At 49.4% G+C, this 27,006-nt stretch overlaps 9 protein-coding genes across 9 annotated transcripts; 6 read left to right on the forward strand and 3 right to left on the reverse strand.

Annotated features, from left to right (window-relative positions):
* Positions 1-6,081: 6,081 nt before the first annotated feature.
* FPSE_00630 (uncharacterized protein) lies at positions 6,082-6,832 on the forward strand (the record flags this gene model as incomplete). Its single annotated transcript, XM_009253750.1, has 3 exons — positions 6,082-6,336; positions 6,416-6,543; positions 6,604-6,832. The coding sequence occupies 3 exons, from the start codon at positions 6,082-6,084 to the stop codon at positions 6,830-6,832; spliced, it is 612 nt and encodes a 203-aa protein (XP_009252025.1).
* A 142-nt stretch (positions 6,833-6,974) lies between these two features.
* Positions 6,975-8,103, reverse strand: FPSE_00629 (uncharacterized protein; the record flags this gene model as incomplete). Its single annotated transcript, XM_009253749.1, has 2 exons — positions 6,975-7,796; positions 7,849-8,103. 2 exons carry the CDS (start codon positions 8,101-8,103, stop codon positions 6,975-6,977), a joined length of 1,077 nt encoding a protein of 358 aa, XP_009252024.1.
* Positions 8,104-8,943: 840 nt separating this feature from the next.
* On the forward strand, positions 8,944-12,068 carry FPSE_00628 (uncharacterized protein; the record flags this gene model as incomplete). Its single annotated transcript, XM_009253748.1, has 4 exons — positions 8,944-9,440; positions 9,496-9,830; positions 9,885-11,851; positions 11,904-12,068. 4 exons carry the CDS (start codon positions 8,944-8,946, stop codon positions 12,066-12,068), a joined length of 2,964 nt encoding a protein of 987 aa, XP_009252023.1.
* A 415-nt stretch (positions 12,069-12,483) lies between these two features.
* FPSE_00627 (uncharacterized protein) lies at positions 12,484-13,391 on the reverse strand (the record flags this gene model as incomplete). Its single annotated transcript, XM_009253747.1, has 3 exons — positions 12,484-12,992; positions 13,044-13,215; positions 13,281-13,391. The coding sequence occupies 3 exons, from the start codon at positions 13,389-13,391 to the stop codon at positions 12,484-12,486; spliced, it is 792 nt and encodes a 263-aa protein (XP_009252022.1).
* A 269-nt stretch (positions 13,392-13,660) lies between these two features.
* Positions 13,661-14,785, forward strand: FPSE_00626 (uncharacterized protein; the record flags this gene model as incomplete). Its single annotated transcript, XM_009253746.1, has 1 exon — positions 13,661-14,785. One exon carries the CDS (start codon positions 13,661-13,663, stop codon positions 14,783-14,785), a length of 1,125 nt encoding a protein of 374 aa, XP_009252021.1.
* A 638-nt stretch (positions 14,786-15,423) lies between these two features.
* FPSE_00625 (uncharacterized protein) lies at positions 15,424-17,122 on the forward strand (the record flags this gene model as incomplete). The annotated part of the gene is made up of 2 exons (XM_009253745.1): positions 15,424-15,831; positions 15,893-17,122. The coding sequence occupies 2 exons, from the start codon at positions 15,424-15,426 to the stop codon at positions 17,120-17,122; spliced, it is 1,638 nt and encodes a 545-aa protein (XP_009252020.1).
* A 416-nt stretch (positions 17,123-17,538) lies between these two features.
* FPSE_00624 (uncharacterized protein) lies at positions 17,539-18,387 on the reverse strand (the record flags this gene model as incomplete). The annotated part of the gene is made up of 1 exon (XM_009253744.1): positions 17,539-18,387. One exon carries the CDS (start codon positions 18,385-18,387, stop codon positions 17,539-17,541), a length of 849 nt encoding a protein of 282 aa, XP_009252019.1.
* A 1,095-nt stretch (positions 18,388-19,482) lies between these two features.
* FPSE_00623 (uncharacterized protein) lies at positions 19,483-21,561 on the forward strand (the record flags this gene model as incomplete). Its single annotated transcript, XM_009253743.1, has 2 exons — positions 19,483-19,917; positions 19,975-21,561. The coding sequence occupies 2 exons, from the start codon at positions 19,483-19,485 to the stop codon at positions 21,559-21,561; spliced, it is 2,022 nt and encodes a 673-aa protein (XP_009252018.1).
* Positions 21,562-24,010: 2,449 nt separating this feature from the next.
* On the forward strand, positions 24,011-26,165 carry FPSE_00622 (uncharacterized protein; the record flags this gene model as incomplete). The annotated part of the gene is made up of 4 exons (XM_009253742.1): positions 24,011-24,045; positions 24,117-24,218; positions 24,271-24,782; positions 24,925-26,165. 4 exons carry the CDS (start codon positions 24,011-24,013, stop codon positions 26,163-26,165), a joined length of 1,890 nt encoding a protein of 629 aa, XP_009252017.1.
* Positions 26,166-27,006: the final 841 nt, after the last annotated feature.

Raw genomic sequence — 27,006 nt, forward strand, 5'->3', positions numbered from 1 at the left:
GGGGGGGGGGGGCGTCTCGGGGCGGGGTGACAAAAGAATAGCGAGCCACCAAAGCAAAAAAAGACAGACCAAGAAAAAGGAGAGACGACGCCGGTATATGGCTGGACCATGTTTCATGGCTTTCCTCCCAGGGCCTATGCATGTCTCCACGAGGGATCCGTTCGTGGCTGATGGGGATCAAAGAATGAGCTCGGGCTTCTAAAAACTCAGGGCGCGCTTCTCTCAACCTTCCATTCTCTCGCTTGTCGCCTGTGGGCATTGACACGGCATGAGTCAAGCAGTTGCAGTTGTCTCCCGGCACCCAGCCGTCCAGGTCCAGGTCCACGCTGATCCAAAGGTCACTGAACTGTACTTCAAGTACTCGCAGTACCTCTACTTGACTCTCGTCTCGCCTCTTTCTGCGACATCCAGGCCACCGGGTCACAGGGATCAGGAGCCGCTGGGATCTGCTACTGCTGCAAGGCGTGTAATGTCTCCGGGAGGTTGGAAATTCGCAACCTGACCATTACATCCCTCTCTGTTTTTTCTTTGATCTTTCACACCCCGTCGTCCACGCAGCGCACCCCAGATCCGCTTTGTTCAACATCCCTTGGTGCCTCCTGTTGCAGGAAACAGTGCTCTTCTCCTGTAACTGGCTACCTTCTGGCGTTGGCGCGTCGGTTGTGACGTTGACAGCCCGTCAGAGCCCGTTTGAATCGCAGACCACAAAAGCTTGTGCGATATTAATTGTTCTTTGCCATTCCCAGCAAACCTTCTTTCTCCAACGTTTGTCGCTAGTTCAACAGGTAATGACCACAACCCTTCTGAAGTGAACAGGCGTTCCAGGGAGCCTCCTGGGCGTCCCTTGGTGGATCTAGGACTGGCCGAGCCCAATGCTCAGCCAAGCCAGTCCGCGACGTCAGGTTGATGCGGGAGGGTCCAAACGGTACTTAGCGCCGTGTTGTTGCACTGTACAGTACAAATGTGCTGATTCATGGGGTATGCTCTCCATCCAGGTACGAGTGGAGCGTCCATAGGTTCGGTCTCTCTTCTGGCACTTCTGGCACTTCTGTGACTTGTTCACAAGGGTCTACTCTCTGCCATTGTCAATCCACCGCATCAGGCTGTTTATTGCCTCTTGATTTCCTTTTTCCAACTGGCCTCTTCTCGTTTTCTATGCCTGCTCGTTTGCGTTTGTCCAGCAAGGTCAAGCTCTCTGGCCTTATGTCCAGGGACACCTATCCGTCAGGGTTTCGTTTGCAAAGCTTAATCGCTACGCCAAATTGCATGTAGCATCACGATCCCTCGTAGATATCGCCTTGCTAATTTTATACCATATACCGAACGTCAGTGCTTCGTGGAATATTGGAAGAATGTTCTTCGGCCTCCACACACCTGACGTCTCATCTCGTTGCAGGATGAAATCGCCCCAGGTCAGAGCGCGGCAAGCATAACATAGCGCACCACTTTGTTCAGTAGCACCTAAAGGAAGGTATGTCGCACCTGTATCATCCTGTGATAGCGCATGATCTCTCGACTTTAAGGGCCATGTGGTGCTCTGTCGCAACATGTCAATGCCTCAACAAAACAATGACGTTTTACTGTTCTTCCTCCATCAGCATCGGCTTAAAATAGACAAGTTAACTAGTCTAGTCGTTTTGTAGCCTTCTATTGCCTTCCAAGCTTTCGGGTAGATCCGACACTTCAGCAAAACCCTCCTAAAGGAATACTTTGATCGCGAAAGATAATTATAGTTGGTCATGTAGTGTATCCAGGTACTACATGCGAAACCATCTCAGAACCCGTAGAGTTGCTCTCTCGTGTTCGTTTCCAAATGTGAGCAATAGCCGCGATAGACAAGGCTTGTGTGTGCAACATATGCTCACATAAATGTTTGCTCGGTTCTGAACCTGTCATCCATAATTAGCTACTGTTCGCTCTGTATTCATAAGCTTTCCGCCGTATAGCATATAGGAGATCTCAATATCATGTTGGTTTCATTCATGGGAATGTCCACGACCCAAGCTTAAGTTCCGAACTTAGATGCGGTTATTAGAGGAGAGGTGGACGGGGCCAACAAAGGGCATCTTTGCAGAGGTAGTCCTGGTAGTCCACGTCTCCCCATATTATGCTGCATGGAAGTTCTTCGGCCGGACCGTGTTGATGCTTCTCTTGTCAGAACTACGTAGCCCCGCTTATGATGCTGAATCCCAAGGACACGGAACCGCTAGAGCATCGCCTGTCCGATCTCAGGTGAACTTGTTGACTTATGTAGACCAGGCACGGCGACTCCCGGTATGGAACATGTGGCACCAATCGATTATAGTGGTGCCCAGCCCCGTTGCTATTCTGATATTGAGCATGGGCGAGTTTCTCTTTAACATCGAGCACTCTCAATGACTACTGTCTCTATACGGATAAGTGTAGTTGATGTTACCTGTTGAGCACCAATAATGTGGCAAAACTGTTTCACCTTCAGCTATTGCCAATTGAGACGTCGTAAAGTCAATGACTGCCAGGAAATCATGGCGTCACATGAAGCCTCATCCCTGTGTACCATATGTAACGGAAGCATTGCCGGTCTCGCCTAACACTGGACCAACGTCCCTTAGAGTGACAGGTAGAGATATGCCACATCACCATAATTCGCCGAGATGGTGTTTTCAGTGTCTTCAAGCCTGTTGCTACTATTGTGCAACAAACAATGATGCTGATAACATAATATGAGCCACTGCAAGTCGGCAGTCAGGAGTTGCTTGTTGGGGCTTAGTACTTTTGTTTGTTTGTTTGTTTCCTACCACGTTTGCAACAGACTTGCGAATATCCAAGCCTCGATCGATCGCGGCAGCGATGTGCTAGGTCAAAGCCAAAGTGGACCGATGGGGCTGCGTAGAAGGCTTCCAGAAGCCTGCCAAATTTCTTGGCTTAATGCATGAGGTACCTCCTGACCGTGCCAACAGGGGAACGGTGGTAGTGTTGCACTGTATAGACCAGCCCATTGCTCAAGCACCATGCGTGTGGTGTTCCTGCATGGTACCTGAGTAGCTGAGATGCATCTTCCACCTGAGCTCCACTAGAGCCAGTCAGCCAGTCCAATTTGGGAGCCTCCATCTTGTGGGGGATAAGTCATGGATTTTGGGATGAACTGTCAACAAACTCCCGTCCTGCATGTTCAGGGGTAGATACTGCCCACGTCCGCGTTAGTGTAGCCAGTGTGCACGTTGTGGCGTTTTACGTAGACCGTAGTGCCGCAAAGAAATCCCAGGCCTTCGGCGTTCCTGCATTAGTCGATTTCTAAACGCCATTCGTATTTGAAACAGGGGTAGGTGACGTTCGTTCTAACCTTCATCCACTTTCACATAAGTGGCATCCACCTACCGTAAGGGTCCCTTTTGGAGCCAATACCAGTCGATCGGTTTGGAAAACGCCTGCAGTTTCAAATGCCAGATGCGATCACGATGCTCTTTCGTGTCATGTGACGCTCGTTTGATGCTGAAGACCAACTGCAGCATTTCTCTCCAAGGAGGGCAAATCTGAAAACGGTTTGCCATATGGTAGGAAGCCACTCCTAATGATTTTCTGTCATTCGTGTCTCAACTGGCCCAACCCCATAGATGATTATGTCGTAGCAAGGCCTTTTTTCTTTCCAATCAAACCCTCGGGCCGTTTCACTCGTTCTGGCCTGCAGCACGTAGTTGTCCTTTTCGCTTTGTTTTCTTTTGCTCAACTCACACTACCACATAAGCACCCTGGCTTTGAACCCTGCATTTGGATCATGATGTGCAAATATCGGTACAGTTGTGCGAAGACTGACACGTATGTACGTCCATTGCCAGAGGCGACGGCGCGATCCTATGCCTGGGCCACAAAGAATCGTGCTATTGATATGATTTATCACACTATCGCCGCCGGTTTGTTTAGCAGGGGAACTGCTTGCAGATCAGGCCGACATGTTCAGACCAGTCAGTCAAGCCAGTGACATTTCGTTCCTGAGCTAGTGTAGTTAGTCACGGACGACATATTATTCGTATCTCTACGTGTTGCGGCTCTTTGTACGTACCATGAGCCACGAGAAGATGAGATGAAGACCCTTCTTGGCACCATGTCCAGTGGGGTTGGTGCGAAAACCCACCTATCGGATCGGCGACACACTGGGCTGGGACCAGACGCCAAACGGCATGGGCGTTGGGTTCTCTACTTCGTTCTGGAAGCCTCAGCGAACAGTGTTGCAGATCAGATGTGGGCGCGCGCAGAGAATCGTGTCAAGAACTGAGACGTCATAATTGATTGGCGTTTATTAACGCTGGCTTGGCATATTCAGTGCCTGCCTCTTTGTCTGGTGATTCTTCAACCAACAGTCAGAGCTATCAGAGAATATCCCAATCTCTGCGAGTATCACCTGATCGCATGGTAGTTGTTTCTCAGCCTCCCAGATGCCCTCCCCTGTACTCTGCCAATTTGAGCTGCGTCGTTGAGATTGTACGAACTACGTAATATTGTTGTCACCGGGGAACCGCTTCCGCAATTACAAGGCGTCCGTGCCGGAACCACCTCGTAATTTCAAAATTTTCGTCCCAAAGAGCCATGCTCCATGGTTCATGGGCATGAACCGTTTGTGTGGGGCCAGAGAGGCCTCTCCCCTACTTGTATACAGACCAGGTAGGCAACCTTCTGGAAGGACGATCCGTGGATGTGCTTGTTCTAGAGCGTATGTCGTCCAGTCCGGATATGCTCCCCGGACGATAGTTCAAGAAGCCACGAGTCAAGCCTCAAATGCGTTGGTACCGTCTGCCGTGTCCCCGGTTGATCGTTATCGAGATTGTGTATCTCGTGTCCAACCTCCAAGGCTGTTGGACACGTATGGGTGCGTCCCTGATCTGCGCTATCTAGTAATTAACCACGAGTCGTGAGGCTAGCCACTGTCTAAGCATAGTCAGAGCCTCAGGAAGCTGACTCGCAAACTAAACCCTAAAAAACCTTACTCGTTGAGACACTATTTCAGTCCGGGGAAGCAATCTAAGACGATGCCGTATTGCGTTTCTCAAATAATCACCTGGCGGTCTTTTCAGCTGCTCGTTATGATGGTGATGGGTAAATAGTAAAAGGCATGGTCTAGTGTAAAGTGGCAGGTGGATTGCACACAATCGGTACTGGGGTGATGGTGACAGAAATATTATATCAGCTTTAGTGAGCATGCAGCCTAAGAGAACACTAATATTTCTGTCTGGTCTGCTTCAACTTGTTGGCTGTAGCAAATGCGAAGAGATAATCAGTTAACTTAGTACTAAGCCGGGCCTCGAAACTTCAGTATCTCTAGAAGGTGTTCGAAGCTCATAATGTTTCTTGAGAAAGGAGCGTTAGTTTTGTTATCAATGTAGCAAGTCGTGAAGAGGAAGGCACTCTGGGTGTGACAGATGCCCATGGTTTATGGTATAGGGTAACCCATCGTGCAATGTGAACTTTGTCTGGTCTTTTGGTGGGTATTGAAGCGTCGGACCGTTTGTAATACGTCAATTTCGATAGGCAGGCCGTTATGGTTTGTGTACTTTCTTCTGTATGTGGTGCAAGCGGCTGTGCAAGATAATGTTTCGAGGTGCAAGAAGAATCTCGAATGTTGGTTGATTTCATACATCTCAGATAACTGCTAACGCAACCAGGTGTTTTAATGTTCAATCCACAACATACCTTTTTCAAAATCAAGATCAATTATTTCAATAAGTCAATAGAGTAAAGAAATTGAAACTTAAAACAAAAACAATAACATCAGGTGTTATCGTCAAACAGACCAGTGCCATTTGCTATGACAGACGTTTATACGATAGGGAAGTACAACGCAATGTGCTGTGAGGCCCACTACATTACTCACTGTAGCACTATCATCGTCACTGAATCATGACAAGCTCATGTATCCGCTTAACGCGGAAGCTCCAGCTATCAAGCCACATATTCCAGCCTCACCTCCACCCCGCCATCGCTGACGCAGCTTGGATGTTCAACCACGCCGACACCGATATAGCTTCCTACCGATACAGGCTCATTTCAGCATCACGAGCTTGCAACACACCAACACGACAACCTAACTAGACAAAAAAGTTGCCCAAGATGTCAATCATTCAGCAGCACACGAGCGCTACCCTGAGCGATGCCTGGCGCACCATTAACATCGACGCTCTGGAGGAGGATTCCAGCGTCAACTTCGACACCTCCACCCTCCACCCCCCACAGCCCGAGATCGACGAGGCGGAAGTGCGACAGCTTTCTGGGCAGATCAGGCAGCTACTGCGAGGAGGCGATGCTGAGGGAGCTCTGAGGGGAAGCCTGGAGACACCTGTCTACAATGGAACAGATGCTGCCAAGGTACGCCAACATGACCTCAAGAACGACTACCATTCGGTAGCATATGGGAAACGCGAAACTGACGAGATTATGCTTATAGGATGCGCATCTGCACACTATTATTGAGGTTCTGCAATCGATCAAGGCGAGCGATATGTCCCCCCTGCTGAAGAACATCTATGGATCCGACGGAGGCTCCGAGTTGCTGGATGTTTTGATGAAGTATATGTAAGTTTTGGGATCTGGCCGATACAGCAATCGGTGGGATTATCTAACTATTCGACGTAGTTACAAGGGAATGGCCACAGCTCATCCCGGAACAACTTCGCGATCACCACCAAGCAAGATTACACCCCAGTCGACAGGAGGCTTCAGTCAGATTGGAGGACGACCTGGTGGCGCAAACGAATCCGCAACTGCAGCCATGAGTGTCCTTCTGAGCTGGCACGAAAAGGTGGTCGAGGTCGCCGGTCTTGGATGCATCGGTCGAACAATGACGGACTGGCGCAGGGTTTAGAGGACGGATGCGTGTACATGAGCGGTCAACAATACATAGAATCATGAGCACCGACGGGCATAAATCATGGAGCAGCAAACCCCTTGCGCACCTCCTAGCTCTGATGTCACATTATTTGCATTACAGAAACAAACAGTCTGGCCTATTTTTGCTCCAAAACATCCTTCAAGTTTATATCACCACTACCCCTGGCTAGAGGCTGCGGTTGGTTCTCGCCCTCCCGCCATCCGATCATGTAGAGAACTCGGAAAGTGGCAGGAATAGTTCCATCCGGGTTACCGTGAAGTTCTCTGTAGATGGCATCAGCAGCGAGAAGAACATCTCGCTGAATCGGGCCCATCTCTCTTCCGATAACAGCGTTACCCTCTCCCATGGCCTGTAGATCCTGCATCAGAGTGAACATATCAGGATAATCAACAATGATATCATCAATATCGACAGTCAACATCTTGAAGCCAGCTTTTTGAAGCAAACCACCGAGATCTTTGACATCAGCCAAGGGAGAAACCCGAGGAGACATGCCGCCTCGTCTTTCCGATTCTGCTAGTTGCAGCGACGTTCTCAGTTCGAAGAGCGTGTCGCCTCCAAGCATGGCTCCGATGAAAGGTGCATCAGGCTTGAGAACGTTGTTGATCTGAGTGAGAATGCCGGGTAGGTCGTTAATCCAATGGAGACTCAGTGAACTCAGGACTAAGTCAAAAGAAGCAGGCTCAAAAGGAATTGTCTCTTCATCGTCCACAACTTTTCGAGTGATGTTCAGCTTTTTGTTAAACTCATGATCGGCATCTCGGTGTAAGAGCGAATAAGAAGAATCAGCAGCAACCAATTCGTCAATACGTGTTGACAATGGTGCTGTCTGAGGCGCATTGGAATCGGGATCAGGATTCTCGCGAACCAATGCTCGTGCGATATTGCAAGAGTTTGCTCCGAGATCTAGCACTCGAGGGAAATGTCGTTTGATATCCTGATCTGTAGTTAGGACCATACATCCTATCCATTCAAGCATTTATACTTACAAGAAGTCGCTCTGACAACCGAATGGCAACCTCATCTTTAAGATAATCGGTTTCACGACTTTCCTCCGCATTCATACCCGCACGCTCTTTCTGAAGCCATTTTGTGCGGCGATTGAAGACTTGGAAACGAGGAGCTCCAGCAGCCTGAACAGCATAGAAGCGTTGGTTTGCGATGGGATGGCAGAGATTGGCTGGTCGTGACAAAGCTTGAAGACTACAGCGCATGGCCAATGGCGACATCCTACATGGGGGCATCGCGTAAAAGACCCATTCAAGGCTCTCAAGGTTGAAGAGAGAGATGAGATTTGGTTATGTATATAAAGCCGACGTGCCAAAAGTGTTGATGCAATATAGAAGTCATGATGGATTTGATAGACTCCATTGAAGGTCTCTCTCTACTGGCTGCTGCAGTGTAGAGTGGATGAATGCACGGACCACGTGTAAAGTCGACATGCTAAACCGTTTTTGGTGGTTATTGTCACCACCCGTAGGAGGCAGGAGACAGGAGGTTTCTTAGAGGCTACCTACAGTAGAACCATAGATTGGCCTCAGTACATATGGGTGACGAACAACACTTACATCTCACTCCGTCTTCCACCAAATTTGCTGTTTTTGACTGCTTACATCTAATCGTTCCTTTGAGTGTCCGTTGTCGCGGTATCTTCAGTATCGAAGCGCCTACGATACCATCTCGTCAGTGTCAGCCCTTGCCAGTCCCCGACTCATCCGTTCCCTAGCCCACGGGCCTCTTCCGCAACTCCTAAGTTAACAATTAGGCCGCACAGAGCAGAGTATCACCCACCCACCACCCGCAACCGCATCTTTTGCTTAGCTCGCCCCTCCAACGAGCAATCTCCCATCACATCGACATACAATCGATGTCTGGCGCGTGAGCCGTCTGGACAATTCGAGTCAACTATGCGATCATTGCGATAGAGCGCGAACACACTGTTTTGGAGATATTCCGACATCACCCACCGTCTCCCAGACCTTTCGCCGAACGACCCATCCGAGTTTAATACCCCCGTCTTGTACCCATAATCAGGGGTCTTCAACAGCTGTCCGCACAACTGCTTTAACAATCAACCGCACGTCATGTCGAGCTCAGGATCCGGCTTTCTTGGCCGCTCGAGCAGCAGCAATGCGAATATGCGCGGTCTGGTTCAGTTCATCGCTGATCTAAGAAATGCGAGAGCGCGCGAGCTCGAGGAGAAGCGAATCAACAAGGAGCTGGCCAACATTCGACAGAAGTTCAAGGATGGTAGCCTCAGTGGCTATCACAAGAAGAAATATGTTTGCAAGCTGTTATACATTTATATTCTGGGCTGGAATGTCGACTTTGGGCACCTTGAAGCCGTTAACCTGATCTCAGCCAACAAATACTCCGAGAAACAGATTGGATATCTGGCCATGACGCTGTTCCTTCACGAGAAGCACGAACTCTTGCACCTCGTCGTCAACAGCATTCGAAAGGATCTTCTCGACCACAATGAGCTTTTCAATTGCCTTGCCTTGCACGCGATCGCGAACGTAGGAAGTCGAGAAATGGGTGAAGCCCTTAATGGCGAGGTTCACAGGCTTCTGATTTCCCCGTATGCGCCAACACCCCCCTGTACTGCGTGATAAACACTGACCGCTGCTCACCAGAACCTCCAAATCGTTCGTCAAGAAGAAGGCGGCATTGACACTCCTCCGCCTATACCGCAAGCACCCTGATATCGTGTCACCACAATGGGCTGAGCGCATTATCCATCTGATGGACGACTCTGACCTGGGTGTCGCACTTTCAGTAACATCTCTTGTCATGACCTTAGCCCAAGACAACCTGGAACAATACAAGGGAGCGTATGCTAAAGCGGCAGCCCGTCTGAAGCGAATCCTTATCGATGGCGAATATACAACGGACTATCTATATTATAAGGTCCCATGTCCTTGGCTACAGATCAAGTTACTTAGACTTCTGCAATACTTCCCCCCTGCAGGTAAATCGAGACACTACGATATACACAATAGATCAATGCTAACAATATCTATAGAGGACACTCATGTTCGAGACATGATCCGCGAATCCTTACAAAGAATTCTCAACTTGGCTATGGAGACCAACAAAAACGTCCAGCAGAACAATGCCCAGAACGCCGTCCTCTTCGAAGCCATTAATCTGATTATTCACCTGGATACAGAGCATGGCCTGATGAAGCAAATTTCAACGCGATTGGGCAAGTTTATCCAGAGTCGAGAGACCAATGTCAGATATCTGGGTCTGGAGGCTATGACGCATCTCGCTGCGCGTGCTGAAACACTCGATCCTATCAAGCAACACCAGGAGATAATTCTCGGCTCGCTGAAGGACCGAGATATCAGTGTTCGTCGCAAAGGCTTAGATTTACTCTACAGCATGTGTGATGCAACAAACGCCCAAGTGATTGTTGGTGAGCTCCTGCAGTATCTCCAGAACGCCGACTTTGCTATCCGAGAAGAAATGGTCCTTAAGATCGCCATTCTCACGGAGAAGTATGCTACTGATGTGCAGTGGTATGTCGACATCTCTTTACGACTTATTGCCATGGCTGGAGATCATGTCAGCGATGAAGTCTGGCAGCGAGTTATCCAGATTGTGACAAACAACGAGGAACTGCAAGTGTACGCAGCTCAGAATGCGCTGCAGTATGTCAAGGGCGACCACTGTCACGAGACCCTTGTCAAAATCGGCGCCTATATCCTTGGAGAATTTGGCCATCTGGTCGCCGACCAACCTCGTTGCAGTCCTATTGAACAGTTCATGGCTCTTCAAGGCAAGTTGATGGCATGCTCTTCGAGCACCCGCGCGATGATTTTGTCATGCTTCGTCAAATACGTCAACTTGTTTCCCGAGATCAAGCCTCAGCTTGTTCATGTGTTTGAATTCCATAGCCACAACCTAGACTCAGAGCTGCAGCAGAGAGCTTGCGAGTACCTGACACTTGTGAACATGCAAACAGATGACCTCCTGCGAACAGTCTGCGACGAAATGCCGCCTTTTCCCGAAAGGCAGTCTGCACTTCTCTCAAGGTTACACCAGAAGCATGCCAACACAAGCGACCGAAGGACTTGGGTCGTGGGAGGAAAGGACGCCAATGCTGATGCCAGAGAGCTTAGCATGGGAACCGGTGCCCTTAAGAGGACTTTCAGTTCTAACATGCCACTGAATGGCAAACCAAACGGCCAGGCCGCAAATGCAGCCGGTACGAACGGCCACGGCAATGGCGTAGCCGATCTGGCTGGCCTTGACCTCAACGCACCCTCACCATCTGAGCCAAAGTTGCTCAAGGCCCCTAACCTGGCCAGCGCAGCTCATTTGTCGCCAGGGTGGGAACAAGGGTTTAACAAACTGCTGGTTCGGTCGGACGGTGTACTCTACGAGGACGGCCAGCTGCAGATTGGTGTTCGCTCCGAGTACCGCGGCCAGATGGCTTGCTTGATCACCTATTTCAAGAACAAGACACCGGCAACAATAAGCTCCTTTACAACCACCTTGGACTTGGATGAGAACGAAAAGAGTAACCTCACCTGGGATGTCAAGAACCTTCCCGACAGCACCATCGTGCAAGGCGGGCAATCCCAGCAAGTTGTCATGTTCGAGGCAAAGAAGATATTCGAGAAGTGCCCTACTGTACGAATCAGCTACCTGGCTGGTGCCCTTCAAGCACTGACTCTGAAGCTTCCTGTGGCGATACACAAGTTTATGGACCCGGCAGAGCTTACTGCCGAGGACTTTTTCAAGAGGTGGAAGCAGATTGGTGGTGCACCCCGCGAGGCACAAGCCATCTTCGGAGTCAATGGCAAGGGTGATAGACAACTCACAGAGAGCTTTGTCACCAAGACGGTAGAGGGATTCAGATGGCGTGTGCTAGACATGGTAGATCCCAACCCAAAGAACGTCGTTGGTGCGAGTGTGCTTCACACATCCCAGGGAGGCAAATTTGGTTGTCTGATGAGACTGGAGCCAAACTATGGACAACAGGTAAGTCCTACCATGCCGCTATGTTGCGATGATTATTCTAACCGCTTGCTAGATGATCCGATTGACCGTTCGCGCCACGGATGATTCTGTCCCGGCCGTGATGTTGAAGTACATGCAAGAGCGACTCGCTGCAGGTATCTCAACATCAGCCGATCGATTTGAGCCACCTTCACGAGAGCAGATTTCAGACTCTTTCCGTAATGTGATGGTGACCTAGTGGGAGAACATGATGTTTATGTTCTATATAATTCGCCGAAAGGAGTTGTCTTAATACCAAGAAAGAAGCATATGGGCGTTGGGGAACTAGCATGAAACCTGGAGGAAGCGCTCAATCGAAGCCATAGATTTATTGGCCGAGAAGTTGTCTGCGTTGTCGCTCCCTGTATAGTCCCTCTGAACAGCATCAAGGCGACCAAACCGCTGGAAGTGATTTGATTTGGGAGGATGTAGTTGTCATATACCATGATCTATTATTGTAAATTGAATGAACTATTACGCGAACCATGATGGATCAGTGACATGTGTGATGAAAGTGCTGAGATCTTTTCAAGAGATTGGGCACATGTGGGTTTTCTAGCTTTCTTCTTGTCGAGGGCGATCAATATATTCTTTATTTATGTCGTTTAGCTAAGCTACTCTGTAAGCTTGGCATCAGCCTTAGCAGGCCGTTGTCCGAAGATCGTGCTCCCAACACGAACTTCGCTGCTTCCCAAGCGCACGGCACCCTCAAAGTCTTCACTCATACCCATGCTCAACTCCAGACTCTCCAGATCCAGACCAAGCTCCTTAGCCACTAGATCCCGCTGCTCCTTGAGAGAGACAAAATCCTCATTCTCAGTTTCAGGGGTGGTGGCCTTGCTGCGAGCAATTGCGCCGATGGTCATGAGGCCAAGCAGACGTAGGTTGGGACATGTCTCGATAATTTCGCGGCACAGAGCCACTGTGTTGTCACCGGGAGCGCAGCCTGACTTGCTTTCCTCGCCAGATGTGTTTACCTGGACGTGGACACCGATTCTAGGAGCATCGGGCTCTGAAGAGAGAAGGTTGGCGCGAGTAGTGTTGAGGAGTTGAGCCTTTTTGGAGGTATCTATGCTTGAGACGCAGAAGAGATTGGGGATCTTTCCAATAGATTTACAGTGGCCTAGTGAGAGGCGTTAGTTGGCGCTTGACTGAGATAGCATGAGTCAGTTACCTGACTGAAGACCACCGATAAAGTGCCATTGAACGGTCTTTGGAAGGAGAGCCGCTTTTTGAACCAGCTCTTGGGCATAATTCTCGCCGAAGTGAGTATGCGAAGTAGGACCCTGGTGAAGAGCCAGGATATCATTCGCAGGCTTGAGCTTTGAAACAGCTACAAGTCGTACCTGATGGACGTATGTGTAAGCCAGGGTATCGTGGAGTTGTAAATGTGAGTGTCATGCATGCATACATTTCGACCATTTGCTACAGCAGCAAGACGCTCTTTGACAGAGTTGATCTGAGAGGCAAGACCCTGCGCCCTAGAGGGGTCAATTCTCATCTCTTGCTGAGATTCACTCATTTTCTTTTTTGTACAAGGTTATGTGAGTTTGTCGCCAAGCAAGTGGTGATGGTTGTAAGTGGAGGGTAGGTAGTTTTGGTTAGCCGGGTTATCATCGGTTAGGTCATACATTCGCCGTAACAATGTGGCCAGCACAGCTCATTAGGGACGAAGCTACACTACCTACTAATACTATACCCCTTGAGTCTTCTAAGCCAACACTTCAACGACACATTTTATTCCCACCAGAGAGACTCAATAATTCTGAGAAATCCAGAGCCATATCAGGAATGGCCTCCGATTTGAAAAATGGCCGTCGGCGAGCAGCTAGCAACGCCGCTACCAGACCCGGACACACAAGGCGAAAGTCCAGGGCCGTTATCCAGCCCAAGTCATCACACACATCAGATGAATTTCTTCAAGACTTTCTAGACCCAACATTTGATCCCGCGACTTTCCTAAACTCGGCCTTGCCTCCACTGCAGCAGCGCTCTGTGCCTGGTCGGACGGGGTCGGACATCGCACCTCTTGCTGAGCTGTCTACTCAAGCCCAGACCCTGATCTCGCAGCTAAATGCTCAGACTTCACGACTATCCACCACTCTCACACATCTCACTGATGATATCTTGAGAAGCGGGAGCCGTTTGGCCTACGAGGTGGAGCTACTACGGGGCGAGACACTGGGTCTGCAGGAGACTATGAATGAGACGCTTCAAGACGACATCAAGAAGTTTGTCCCTGAAGGACTGCAAGAAGCTATCGAGGCAAAGAACGCAGCTGCGGCCGCGGCCAAGGAAGACAAGAGCGCGGCACCTTCAACGACAGCCGCTGCCACTGCCAGTGACGGAGCGAACCCGGATGACCCCGAGTTTATTAAACAGTTACAAACGCTGACCCTCGTGCGATCACGATTGGATTCTGTTATTAAGACATTTGGAGATGCCATGGAATTCGTTTTCCCTCCATCAGAAATCTCAGTCAGCTCCGGCTTTCTGTCAGTATCAGCGCCAGAACCCGGTTCAGCACAGCAGAGCTCCGAGGAGAAGGGCAAGGAAGTGCTTCAGAATATCCGAAATGAAATATCGGACTTGCTGAATAAATCGGATGATCCCGTCCAAGGTATCGAGAAGGCGGCGCAGAGGATTGAGCAACTTAAAGAGCTTTCGCTGGTTTGGAAGGATACAGCAGAAGAAAAGGGCAGACACAAGTTCATAGAAGGTCTCGCCAAAATGGTAGAAGACAAGCATCGGGATCTAATGAAGGAAATGGAACAGGCGACAAAGGAGAAGGGCAAAGTCGAATCACGATCACGGAAAGGAAGCGTCACGCGAGATGCGGCAGTGGTGGAAGATACCAAGTCGCCGGGTGGTTTTGGCCTAATTAGCCAATTGCACAAACTTAGAGGGGGTCTTTGAATAATTACCCCATGAGATGAAATAGACATTAAAACAATTAAAATAATCTCTTCTACTGAGCTTATTGTTTAACGCTGGATGAACAAGCTCCACTCAAGCTTCAGCCGTGTAAGTACAGTGCCAAGCACCGTCTGTTTAAATGCTCAGACAGCCAATCACTCCACTTACAGCATAACAAGATCAGTCTGGGGCACTATTTCCGTTTCTGGTAGGCGGTAAGATCAACTAAACAGGCGCCGCAGCGAGGTCATGCCTCTCTCTGCCTCTCGCTCTCTACGTTTAAGCCGAGACAATAGAATCACTCAATTCTACTACTTCCTTGCGTTAGATTGTATGGCACTGGCTCTCGCAATTTTCTGCTTGCCTGCGCTATTGTTCTCTCAAACCAATACAAGTCTATTGTGCAGTATAATCTTTTAGCGTTTGTCTTATCCATTGCCTACTACCTGTCTTTCTTTGCGCTCAGCTCTTTTCTTTAGCTTGCACTCTTTACTTCCTCCACCCTTACATCTTCTCAACACTTAGCCACGGGAGATCACGACTCTCCCTCTCCTCAACCTTTCTTTTTCTCTCAATCATACAGAAGCAATATTTTCACATAACAAAAACCACTTATACATACTCAGCAACCCTCTGCAATGGCCGCCAACGACCCAGCGGCGCCTGCTAATATGGGCGGACGATCCGACCGACGTTCTCCCCCTCCTGCTTCTCACTCCAAGCGAGATCGCAAGAGGCAAGCTCTTATGGAACGACTCTCCAGTATGACCGACAAGTTCCACCGGGAGCGGGATATGACATACCGCGACCAGCTGCAGAAAATCCAATTCGACATCAATCTCGTTCAGCGCTTCGATCCCTACGATCCCAAGATTCTCCAGGTCATCGGCGAGCTTCAGCAGGAACATACGAATACTCAGGGCCCTCCGGTTCACGCCGAGGATGCTCGAAGCTTGCTGGACATGGCCGGCATTCGGTTTTCTGATTTTATGGCCGAGATTGAAGATCTCGTAGAAATTCGTGACTTTCAACTGACACAGTCCAAGGTGAGAAGGTGTTGCACGTCACGCAGTCATGTTTTTTTTTACTAACCATCCACGCCAACAGAACGAGTACGAACGAAGACTTCGAGAATACGAAAACACTTTTGCCTACAAGGTCGAAACCGCAAAGCGCGAGCACAAGGCTCTTACGAGTACTCTCCGCGATCGGTTAATCAACACCCTTACCCACAAGAAGAATCGACTTAATCGCGAGAAGGAGGTGTTGGAAATCAACGACTCCAATGCATTGCTACTTAATCCGAACCAGTTCAGCCTGACCAACCCTGCAAGTCCCGGCGGTCCCCACGGCAAGCGAGCCACACGTTTGCGTAAGGACGCTGACGATTTGCAAATGTACTCGGACAACAAGAAGCGGAAGCGGAACGCCAACGACGACGACGGCTCGCCTGTCCCGACTCGACGTGCCCTTGACAACCACAACACCACTCCTCTTTGGCAGTCTGAGAAGGCTCGCGCTGCTGCCAAGCAGAACGGTCCCGTCTACAGTATTGACAAGCTGTTTACCGACAAGGAGCTGTCGCTCAACTACAACACAGCTGCTCTCGCTGCGCATCAATACATTCTTCGCAACCGCGTGAATGGCAGCGGCGGGTCACCGGATGATAGTGACTCTGGTCAGGGCGATGCCAACGGCGACCAGGACGTTGATTCTCTGCCTTCGGCTCCTGCAATGGAGCGCTCCGTCTCTCACGCCACTCGTAGCAACCGTGGCGGCGCTGCCCAGAACTTCATTGACAGCAATATTCTCGGTGTTGAGGGTGTCGCCAACTTTGAGGTTAACAACCTAGACATTTTGCACTCCCAAGAGCCACCCAAGATGCCTCCTCCCGTGCCTCAGCAGTACCTCAAGCCTTACCCTCGTACCGCCGATCAGAACTTCCCTGTTCCCCTGTCAAATGACGACATTACCTCTGATCTGTCGGTCATGGGCTACTTCAAGCAGTACGATGCTGCACACAAACCCGGAGCTCATCTGGACAACCCAGCTGGAATGCGTAAGGTTCTTGCAGCTGTGGCGGTACCTTACCAGAACTCCCAGTACGTGGCCTTCACCAGCGCTCCACGAGAAGACCCAGAACACCTCCGCGATTCTCTTGGTCTGCCTGCCATCAGCAGCCTGCGAGATCAGCCTAGCCCTGCGAACGCTGCCGCAGCCCCTACAGTGGCTGCCCTGTCAAGTGCTGCAGTGCCAATGAGCCGCCAGAGTAGTGCCGGCGGCGTTGCCATGAGCCGTCAGGGAAGCAGCAACACCCGTGGCAAGGGACGCAAGTAATAGTCATTTGCGAACCGAGGATAGATAACGTCTTTTATACTATTGCAAGCGCGGCGCATAGGCGTAGCATCATCGTTTGGCTTACGACGGCATCTGACTTTACGAAGTTCGGAAAGCTGCATCAATGGGCGATGTTCTATTTGTTTTACTCTGATTTAAAAAGAGAGATTGATTAGTATGCAGGGTTTATCAGCAAGAAATGAGCTGAAGCATCAGGGAATCATGTTTACTTTAACGTTTTTACAATGGCATCAAGCAAAAGGACTCGATGGATAGAAATAGAATGCCTTGCTTATTATTTCCTTATATGAGTATGAAATTGAACCAATCTACAGCAACTTTCAAGTGAACGAATCATGCCATCGTAAAAGACCCTTTCCGCCAAGTTCCAATATGTTCCTTCAACAAGAACAAGTTCAGGGACCGAAGACCAGTGTGCGGACCTCGATGCTCTCACGACCCTCTGCCTCAGGGCGAGTTCTTGGGTCCTCAAAAGCAGTATGCGGTACGCGGCCCTTGATCTTGGAACCAGGCTTAAGTGACTCGCTGTCAAAACACTCCAGCACCAGCCGTTCACTGCCCTTCATGCCACTGAGATAATGCCATTTCTGCTCTGGGTTGTGGCGAATGGCCGCAGTCCAGCCGCGGTAACCATCTTGATATCGATGCTCAACAGGTACGACATCATCATCCTCTACAGAAGCGGAGGATGCAACAGCCAGAGGGAAAGACTCGAGAGGTTGCTTATTGAGAGGTCGCCAAACATTGATAAGGCGATATCGACGCTTGAGGAGCTCATCTGCCTCGTCTGGGAAATATCTGCGAACTCGCTGAGCCACAGCATCGGCAGTTTGGTCAATATGCACGCGAGTCACGGGGCCTCGGGCAGCATCGGATGTTTGTCGACGAATAGTGTGGTCAAAGAAGAATACGCGATTCGAGCCAGGGACTGTGTTGAGTAGAAGCTGCTCCACCTCGGGGTAGTAATTTGTCTTGATGGAGTCATCATCGACAAAGTCATGTTCACTTGAGGGTGGAACGTCCTGGATGACTTGGAAGGCGTCGTGATCTAGGTTGTATTCTGATTCACGGCCGCGGATGTCGCGGATGGTGGTTGGTTGAGGGTTGTCTGTAAAGTTGCGCTGTGGCTGACCCTCGGGGGGAGTGTCGACGAAGTTGAAGGGAATTGACTTGTCTGTGGGAGGATTGAAGAAGTTGAGAGTTGCTGTGACATCGCCACGAGGAATGGTTGATGAGATGGCCATTGTAAGGTCAGTACCTAGTTAAGTCTGATGGTATAAAGATACTTGTGGGAGTACCAGAGATAAAAGAGGTTATTTTGGTATATATAAACAACTTGTTATAAGTGCTTCAATATTGGACACTTTGTTAATGAGATGCTTTCTGAAGCAACTTGCTTCTTACACACAGCTCTTTATACCTTGATCTGCACTCGCAGATGCTACCATGACAAGAGATGGATTTCAAATCACAGGGTGATGCAATTGATCATCCTGCACCAGATTGGTTTGTCAAGTCGTATATGTTTGAGCACGCCATTCTCAATATGCATAACCGTTGGTTGCTTGTCAATTGGGAGGGCGTGGCGTACGTTATAAGGTAGCGTTCGATTACTAAAGAGGTTTGATTACTGTACAGGACGAAATCAGTAGGTTAATTTATGATACTTTTAGACTAGACTTAGGCTGTGTAGGTATTTTATGTCCTGAAACTGAGAATGCTAACTTTTGTGCTATATGTTTACCCACTACCTAGTCTAGACACGGCTGAAGAAACACTATTGAAGAGAATGTTGTGTTAAATCAATCATGACAGTAATTGTTTATTATCAATGAAGTACTCATTCGATCTATGAAGAGATATGAGTATAACTGTAGTAATTGTTTATTATATGCACGGTTGTCATACGACAAATAGTAATATTGATCTACAGTGCCAATGCTATAATAATAAGCAGAGGCTCTCCTCCCATCATCCTAGACCAATTGCTAAATTTAGCCCCCTTTTGCTCCATCGCTTGGTGACCTAATTTCTTTCCTGTAATAATCGCGTCCATGTTGAGGGGAAGCTAGACTGAGCTTGTTTTACATCTACCGAGCCTCAGTAATTATCATTTATGAGTGCACGCATGTTACTGTTTCCAATGTTACTCTAAGCCCATCCCCCCTGTTTTATCGTTGCTTCTATTGGAGGATCATTAATCATTCATGTCTCATCTTTTACTGTGTTTCTGTTTCTGTTTACCCCCGATTCTTACATGAGACGAAACGGACAAGCCGACTATGTACGGATAAAAAGACTTTTGTTCTCTATTCAACCTTGACAGAGATGAACTCGCAATGTCGTCACCTGTCATTGTCAACTCTCGGCCTCCTCCGGCACAGCCTCCACCGCAGTCCGGCGCATCGGGGGCCGGATCGGGATCCGCTGCGCCTCCGTCCTCGGACCAAAGCTTTGCCGCACGCCCGGCACTTCCAGACCGGCGCGTCTCGGAGCACACGGTCGAGGATGCTTACGTCAAATTCATTCTTTTCTGCAATCCAGCGGTCCCCCTATCTACGGATACGGAAAGCTTGCGCGAGGCCTTCCGCAACCCGCCTCGCAGCGGCGGCAAGTCCTTCAGCACCTTTGCCATCTACGAGCTGGTCCGCAAGTTCTACGACGGCGATATACGTACATGGACAGAGCTGACAACAAAACTTGGAGTTGAGCCTCCAGACCCCAACAAGGAGGAGAGCACCCAGAAGGTGGCACAGTATGGGGTCAGGTTAAAGGTATGTGATATGTTTGGTCGCCCTCTCAAAGTATACCCACTAATAGGGCTGAGCTAGAAATGGATGAATTCCATGCACGTCAAGGCCTTTTTCGAGTATCTCATGGACAGAACCAATGATTACTGGACAAAGATCCCCACGGACAGTAACCCTACCAGCCAACCCATACGAGATGGCGTGGCTCTTGAGGATGACATGGCCCTGAGGGCACTATTCCCACATATCCGACCCAAGAGAGGTCGAAAGCGTCCAGTAGAGGATGACACAGCCACTTCCCTATCTCCTGCGCCAACTCATGCTCAGATCCAGACCCATCGTCATAGCCATAGGTCTCACCTCGCCCCATCGTCAGCTGTTGACGGAGTAAGCGGTTCCATGTCAGCAGATCCATCGAGATTAACTGGTGCACCCTGGACACCGAGTGACATTCAACAAACCCCGCTGTTCCGATGGCCACAGTCTGCCATTACACCAACGTCACGAAACTCCTTCTGGGACGATGCCCTTGAACCGCAGTCTGCGGTGACGCCGTCCAGGCCGAAACTTGCTACCCAACGTAGAGGTCCCAAGAACGTATCTTCGGCTTGGAGGCCTGGAGTTGCCAACGGCAGTGTCAAACCAAGAGGAAGACCGCCAATGAATAGAACTCCTGTGGATGTATCTCTGCCATCCTTTCCAGTTGGAAATACCGCTACTGCAACTACAGACGAGGCCGAATTTGAATCTGTCGCCCCCATCTGCACCCCGCCAGTTTCAGTGGCTCCTAACACAGATGGAGGACCGCCTAAGGGCCCCGTCTCGATCCCTTCGATTACATCACAGCCGCGTCCGCATCCCATTCCACCACGGCCTAGTCGGCCAAGTATATCTTTGACAGTTCCCGACCGGCCTTCTGGCAGTGTGAGACTTGCAACTCCTCCTCCTCCGCCAGTTGTCGTCATCAACGGGCAACCCAGCGAAACCCAACGTTACCCGCACCCAATGAACAGTGGTATTCCACCATCGCACTTTTCAAAAGCCGCGCAAGAAGCCGCTGCGACGAGTCAACAGCAGGGCCAAAACGAAGAACAAATGTCGCACCCTAAAGACGTCCCCCGGTTCTACTTTGAGAGACTCGAGGAGCGGACGAACGTGGACGAAGTCATCGCATACATGGTACGCGGGTGCTTCGCGGCAAACTGGCTAGACGCCGAAGGCAACCCAGCTCATGTATGCTCAACAAACGAAGCCATGGTCATCACCAACTGCATTCTCGAAGAGATGTATAAAACCGCCGTATCCCCAGAAGCCTTCCTGATCAACCTGGCAGCTGTGACAGGAGGCGCGTACCTGGTGTCCGGGACGAGCAAGATCCAGCGCCTGGGCGTAAAGGACGGCGCGATGAAGTACAGCTGCGAGTGGGAGTATGGCTTCGGGCATTTTAGGGGCACGTATCATATGGAGCAGGCCGTGCCGCTGGAGCTGCTCGAGGAGCAAGAGGCAAGCCCAGAGCCGACGTCTGAAGAATCAGGAATAAAACTCTCGGCGGATGAGTGGCAGGCAAAGTATGAGAATTTACTCATGACGATGAAAGAGAAGGATAAGAAGTTTATGGATCTGAGTACCAAAGTGACGGATCTTTTGAAACAGCCACCCAAGAAATGATACCCTTTCTGTGGTTTGATGTGTTGTTTTGTGGAAGCATCATGAGAGCGTTGTGCGAATTCCTTTTGGGTCGATTGTTTATAAGGCGTTTTGTTTATCTTGTTTTTAGTGTTTGGTGTGCCTGTGTGGATGGTTACATATATTGAAGACTGAATTCCTGTAAACGATTCTTGGCTGTTTATCTAGTCTTAAATAGCGGTGAACGAATTGTGTTATCGATGCAATCTTACGGCATGTCACCTTGTTTGATACAGCATATGTAGGCCGTCGCCTGCAAGTGTGATATTCGGATCGTGCGGAGGCTGACAGATACAGCATCATCACCATCCTAATCGAGATGCGGCACGTAGAGCAATCAACGGCGACTCCGAGAAGTAGGTGTAAGCATTCTATAGCATATGTATGACTCGTGATATAGTTTGGATAGTCGTATCTAAAGAATTTATTATTTGTCAGCCCATTTGTATGGGTGTAAGTGGTAATTGATGCTGGAACCTTGCGATTGGACAAATGTACGGGTGGAGGCATCCTGATGAAAAACACGGGGAACCTGGGGAATTTCACAGATTAAGTGAACCGATGAGCTGGGAAATCTGGAGTACTGCAAGTCAAGGCAAGGGTCTCGTTCGTGAGAGATAACCGTGGTGTTGGGCTGGGCTGGTCTTTTTTTGGTGGAGATGAGGTTACCCTAAAACGTCCACTCACGAAGCAGGGAATTCTGCTGCCTTGAGCTGAGGCGACGCCAAGCAGCCCGAGAAAGCAGCCATTTATCGTAAATGGAATCCGGGGTTGAGTTTGAGTTCCAACGGTGAAGAGATGAATGTCAATGCTGTGGCCGTTGGATGAATATCACGTGTGAGAATTGCAATTTGGTTCAGCTTACAGAGTAGAGAGAGGTAGGTAAAAGGATGCAACGTAGATCCATGCTGTATTGAAGCTACCAAGGAATGTTTCCGTAGCTTTCCCTGTATTTCTTGCATAAAGGATTCGGAACGCAGAAGAGAAATGGCCGGGCAATACATGTGTACCGATCAACAACATATTTACCTGTCATGCTACATCACAGAGAGCTTATGATGTTTTATCTGACCTGGTCACGAGACCAAGACGGAATGATGAAGTTCCGTGTTGGTTAAAGTGTCATGCCACCAACCGTGGATTGTCTCTCGGATCGGGCCATGATATTCACGAGTGTCGTATAAAAGAACAGGTTGGGTTGCAGAGGAACGACGTAGAGGGAGGGTATCTGTATGTCTGACAGTTTGTGACAACCGATGCGAGACATGGGACCCTTGTTTGAACGATGTGTTCTTCTGAGGTTTCTAGTATGGAAGGATGAATTGTTTTGTATTATTCTCCTAGTGTTGGAAAGTCGAGGCTCAAATAAACTCAACAAGTGGACTGACTGTATGTATATCTTGAGTCTGGGGCTGACCTGAACTGGCCTGAACTGGCATCCATCTGATTGCGGAGATGCACGATGGGATCGATCCTGGGTCAATAACCCGGGGTAGTGGGCTATCACAAGAAAAAGAGGACAGGGAACGTTACTGGTTGTTTCGTATGACCTGATTGGCAATCGATGGCGTTGACAACACATATTCTTAATTCTAATAAAAACAGACAGCATCAATCATGTTAATTGTTACTCGTCAGGCTCTATTCAGCCAAGTCTTGGTACACATGTAAAGTTGTTAATCCTTGCCATTTAGACTACCCGGACCCTGGTCTTTTCTTCCCCGTCTTCAAGCACACCCGCCAAAGCCCGAATAAAGCGCAGCCGAACGCCGCATTCCCTCTCTTGATTATTCTTCATCGTTGATTAACTGACTGATTAATTGATTGAGACCTGTATCCAACTGAATATCCAATCCTCTCCAGGATAACTTACTGCCACCGATTAGCTAGTCTCAAGTCTCGCCCTTCCAGTTCTCGATTCATAGGTAAAGACGACTTTTGGGTTTGTCGCATAAACTAACCGACGACAAACAGAGGAAAGGGCCTGGATCCTTCGACTCAACTTTGCCCCCTTCAAACCTTCTCAACTAATACCCACGTCAAATCATTCGGAATCACCTGCGCGATTGATTTCAGTGTTTTAATAACCCTCATGACGCATATTCTATACTCTGCGACAACCAAACAATCCTTGCTCTTTCTCTCTCTCTGCTTTGACTGTGCCTCGATTCATCTCATTCCAACCCCACATTCGAGAGGCGATCGCCCGACGACACCCGTTAGGAATCATCGTCATTTCATCTCATCTCAACGGTCGCGACAATCAATCTAACGTTCGTTTACCTCAGCCGCCCAAAAGCTTAAGCCCAAGCGACCCTCACCATTTACTTGCGGCTGGTTTCGGTCATCTTTGCTCTTGGGCAACGGCCCTTTCTCATCTTCAAATCAAGTGTACTCGCACCACCACTTATTCGGTCATCTCTTCTACAACATGGCGCCGAATCGCGGCGAAGACGACATAGAGCGGTATGGACTCTACCCATGTTCATACTACAACTCATGTATTGCCGATCCCCATGCTGATCAATTCCCTCCAGTCTATCAAGGACCACCAATGAATATCCTTCTAGTTCCATGATCGAACATGCACGGCGTCCCTCAGAAGCCTATGTTAATCTGCATGCAAACGTTGAAGCCAAGTACGTCCACCCGAAAAACTGTTTCGTCGCCTTCACCACTAACATCACCAAGAATCAAGAATCCTCTCTGGGGGCTTCCCCGAGCAAGACTCCTGGCCGATGTGGACGACTTCTGCCGCAAAAAGGACCTCGACCATTATCGCCCTCTCATCCGCAAGGGTGCTCTTGTCGCCCAGGATCCCACCGGCTATGAGGACATTGAAGGAGACGAAAAGCTAAATGATGAAGAGGTTCAAGCACTCAGAGACGAGATCCTTCACAAGTGGCGAGTTCCCTTTGTTCTTTACTTGACCGTTGCAACGTGCTCTATCGGCGCCGCTGTGCAAGGCTGGGACCAGACAGGCTCAAATGGGGCCAACCTCGAGTTTCCGTATGCTTTCGGCATTGGCGGCGATAGTATACATGACAAGCTACTCGTCGGTCTTGTCAACTCGGCGCCTTATATTGGGACCGCTCTTTTTGGCTGCTGGCTCTCGGATCCTCTCAATTCGCGTTTTGGCCGTCGCGGCACAATATTCTTTTCTGCCAATTTTTGCCTTTGGCCCGTAATTGGAAGTGCTTTTTGTAACAGTTGGAGGCAGCTCTTTGCGTGTCGTATACTTCTTGGTATCGGCATGGGTACCAAGGCTTCAACAGGCAAGCCTCCTTCTATATATATGGCCCGCGCGGCATGCTGTCTACTCAAAAAACTAACTTGCTTTGATAGTCCCCATCTTCGCTGCCGAGAACTCTCCTGCCCCTATCCGAGGTGCTTTCGTGATGAGTTGGCAAATGTGGACGGCTTTTGGCATATTTCTCGGAACCTGTGCAAACGTTGCCGTTACAAAAATTGGCCACAATGCATGGCGATACCAGCTAGGCTCGGCTTTCATTCCAGCTGTGCCTTTGATGTTCTTGATTTACCTTTGTCCAGAGTCTCCTCGTTGGTATATGAAGAAGAATCGCTATGGCGATGCGATGAAATCCCTGTTACGACTGAGAAACCACCCGGTACAGGCCGCTCGTGATCTGTACTACATCCATGCGCAACTCGAGGTCGAGCTCGAGTTCATCGGACAAGGAAACTATGCGAAACGCTTTATTGAACTCTTTACGATACCCCGTGTGCGACGAGCCACTTTGGCGTCCTTTGTGGTCATGATTGCCCAGCAGATGTGCGGTATCAACATCATTGCCTTTTATTCGACAAGCGTCTTTCGAGACGCCGGAGCCACCGATAACGAGGCCCTGCTGGCATCGATGGGGTTTGGTCTGGTCAATTTCGTCTTTGCATGGCCTGCGATATGGACGATAGATACCTTTGGCCGACGATCTCTGCTGCTCTTTACGTTTCCTCAGATGGCATGGACATTGCTGGCGGCAGGCCTATGCACATTGATCCCGGGTACGGGTGGACTCCACATGGCACTGGTGGCTCTCTTCGTTTATCTCTTCGCAGCCTTTTACTCGCCTGGAGAGGGACCTGTGCCTTTCACTTATTCGGCCGAGGTGTTTCCCTTGTCGCATCGTGAGGTGGGCATGTCATGGGCTGTAGCAACATGTCTGTTCTGGGCAGCAGTTCTGTCCATCACTTTCCCACTAATACTGGCGAGGTTGCACGCCATCGGTGCTTTTGCGATGTACGCGGGTTTCAACATCATTGCTCTGGTCATGATATTCTTGTTCTTACCGGAGACGAAGCAACGTACGCTAGAGGAACTGGATTACATCTTTGCAGTACCAACACGCGTGTTTATGAGATACCAAGTTACTAAAGTCCTTCCCTGGTGGATCAGGAGATGGATCTTATTCCAGCGGGAAGCCAGGCTGGATCCGTTATATCAGTTTGACACAGTTGGCGAGCCGGAAGACAGCCACGGCAGCGACTACGGGTACGAGAACGACAAGGCGAAAGTCGAGCTAAAGGATACCATTGGACTCACGTCAGGAGTTCAGGCGACAAGATGAGGCTGATTTTTGATGTGGAGCGAGTGATATCACGACTCTGGCGTTTTGAATTTGATTGGGATGATATGATTTGGAGCAATTGTCTGGTTAGTATGTACTGCTGTCGTACTGTACTGCACTTTATGATACCCTGCACGACAAAGTAGCAAGCGAAATGATATTGGAACAATGTCTGTCTTTTTATTTTGAAAGGAGATGAATTCCCCAGCCCACTAACGCTAGGTGGACGAGCTGAATGTCTTAGATGTCGTGACGTCAGAAGCACAAGTCATCACGACCGCAGCTATGTTGTTTCTGCCACTTTCAGTCCCTTGAGTCCCTACCTGGCTTGTTAGTTAACGAGCAACTCACCACCCAACAAGCCAAGCTGAAGTGGAAACTCGCCGAGCTCTTTAGTAACTGCTTAGTGACGTCGTCGAGGCCGTGAGTCGATTTTACAACAAACACCCACATGTGGACTATGGAAATCTGAGCTGAACTGGACTATCGAAACGGACCGTCTTGGCTTTTGGTGAGACCCCGAAATTCCGTCATACTGAGCTTGGGATTTGTGCCCCACGAAACAAGACAAGAATGGTGATCGGCATCTCCACTTTGTTGTTGTCCATTGATCAGCATTCGGATGAGAGAAAGAGGCTAGAAAGAATGCCCGAAGAGCGGTTGTCATTCTGGATCAGGAAGCATTGGCAAAGTGGCCGAGGCCGAGGTTGCAGACACTAAAAACCACCTAGCACAATTCTGGCGGATTCATATTCATCGTCATGGTGTTTTGTACCGCGCGCTTATCATCGCAATACAAGTGTTACAAGTGACGACATAGGTATACGGCCTCGCTTCATGT

The sequence above is a fragment of the Fusarium pseudograminearum genome, chromosome 1, assembly GCF_000303195.2.
Source record: "Fusarium pseudograminearum CS3096 chromosome 1, whole genome shotgun sequence".
Classification (NCBI taxonomy): domain Eukaryota; kingdom Fungi; phylum Ascomycota; class Sordariomycetes; order Hypocreales; family Nectriaceae; genus Fusarium; species Fusarium pseudograminearum.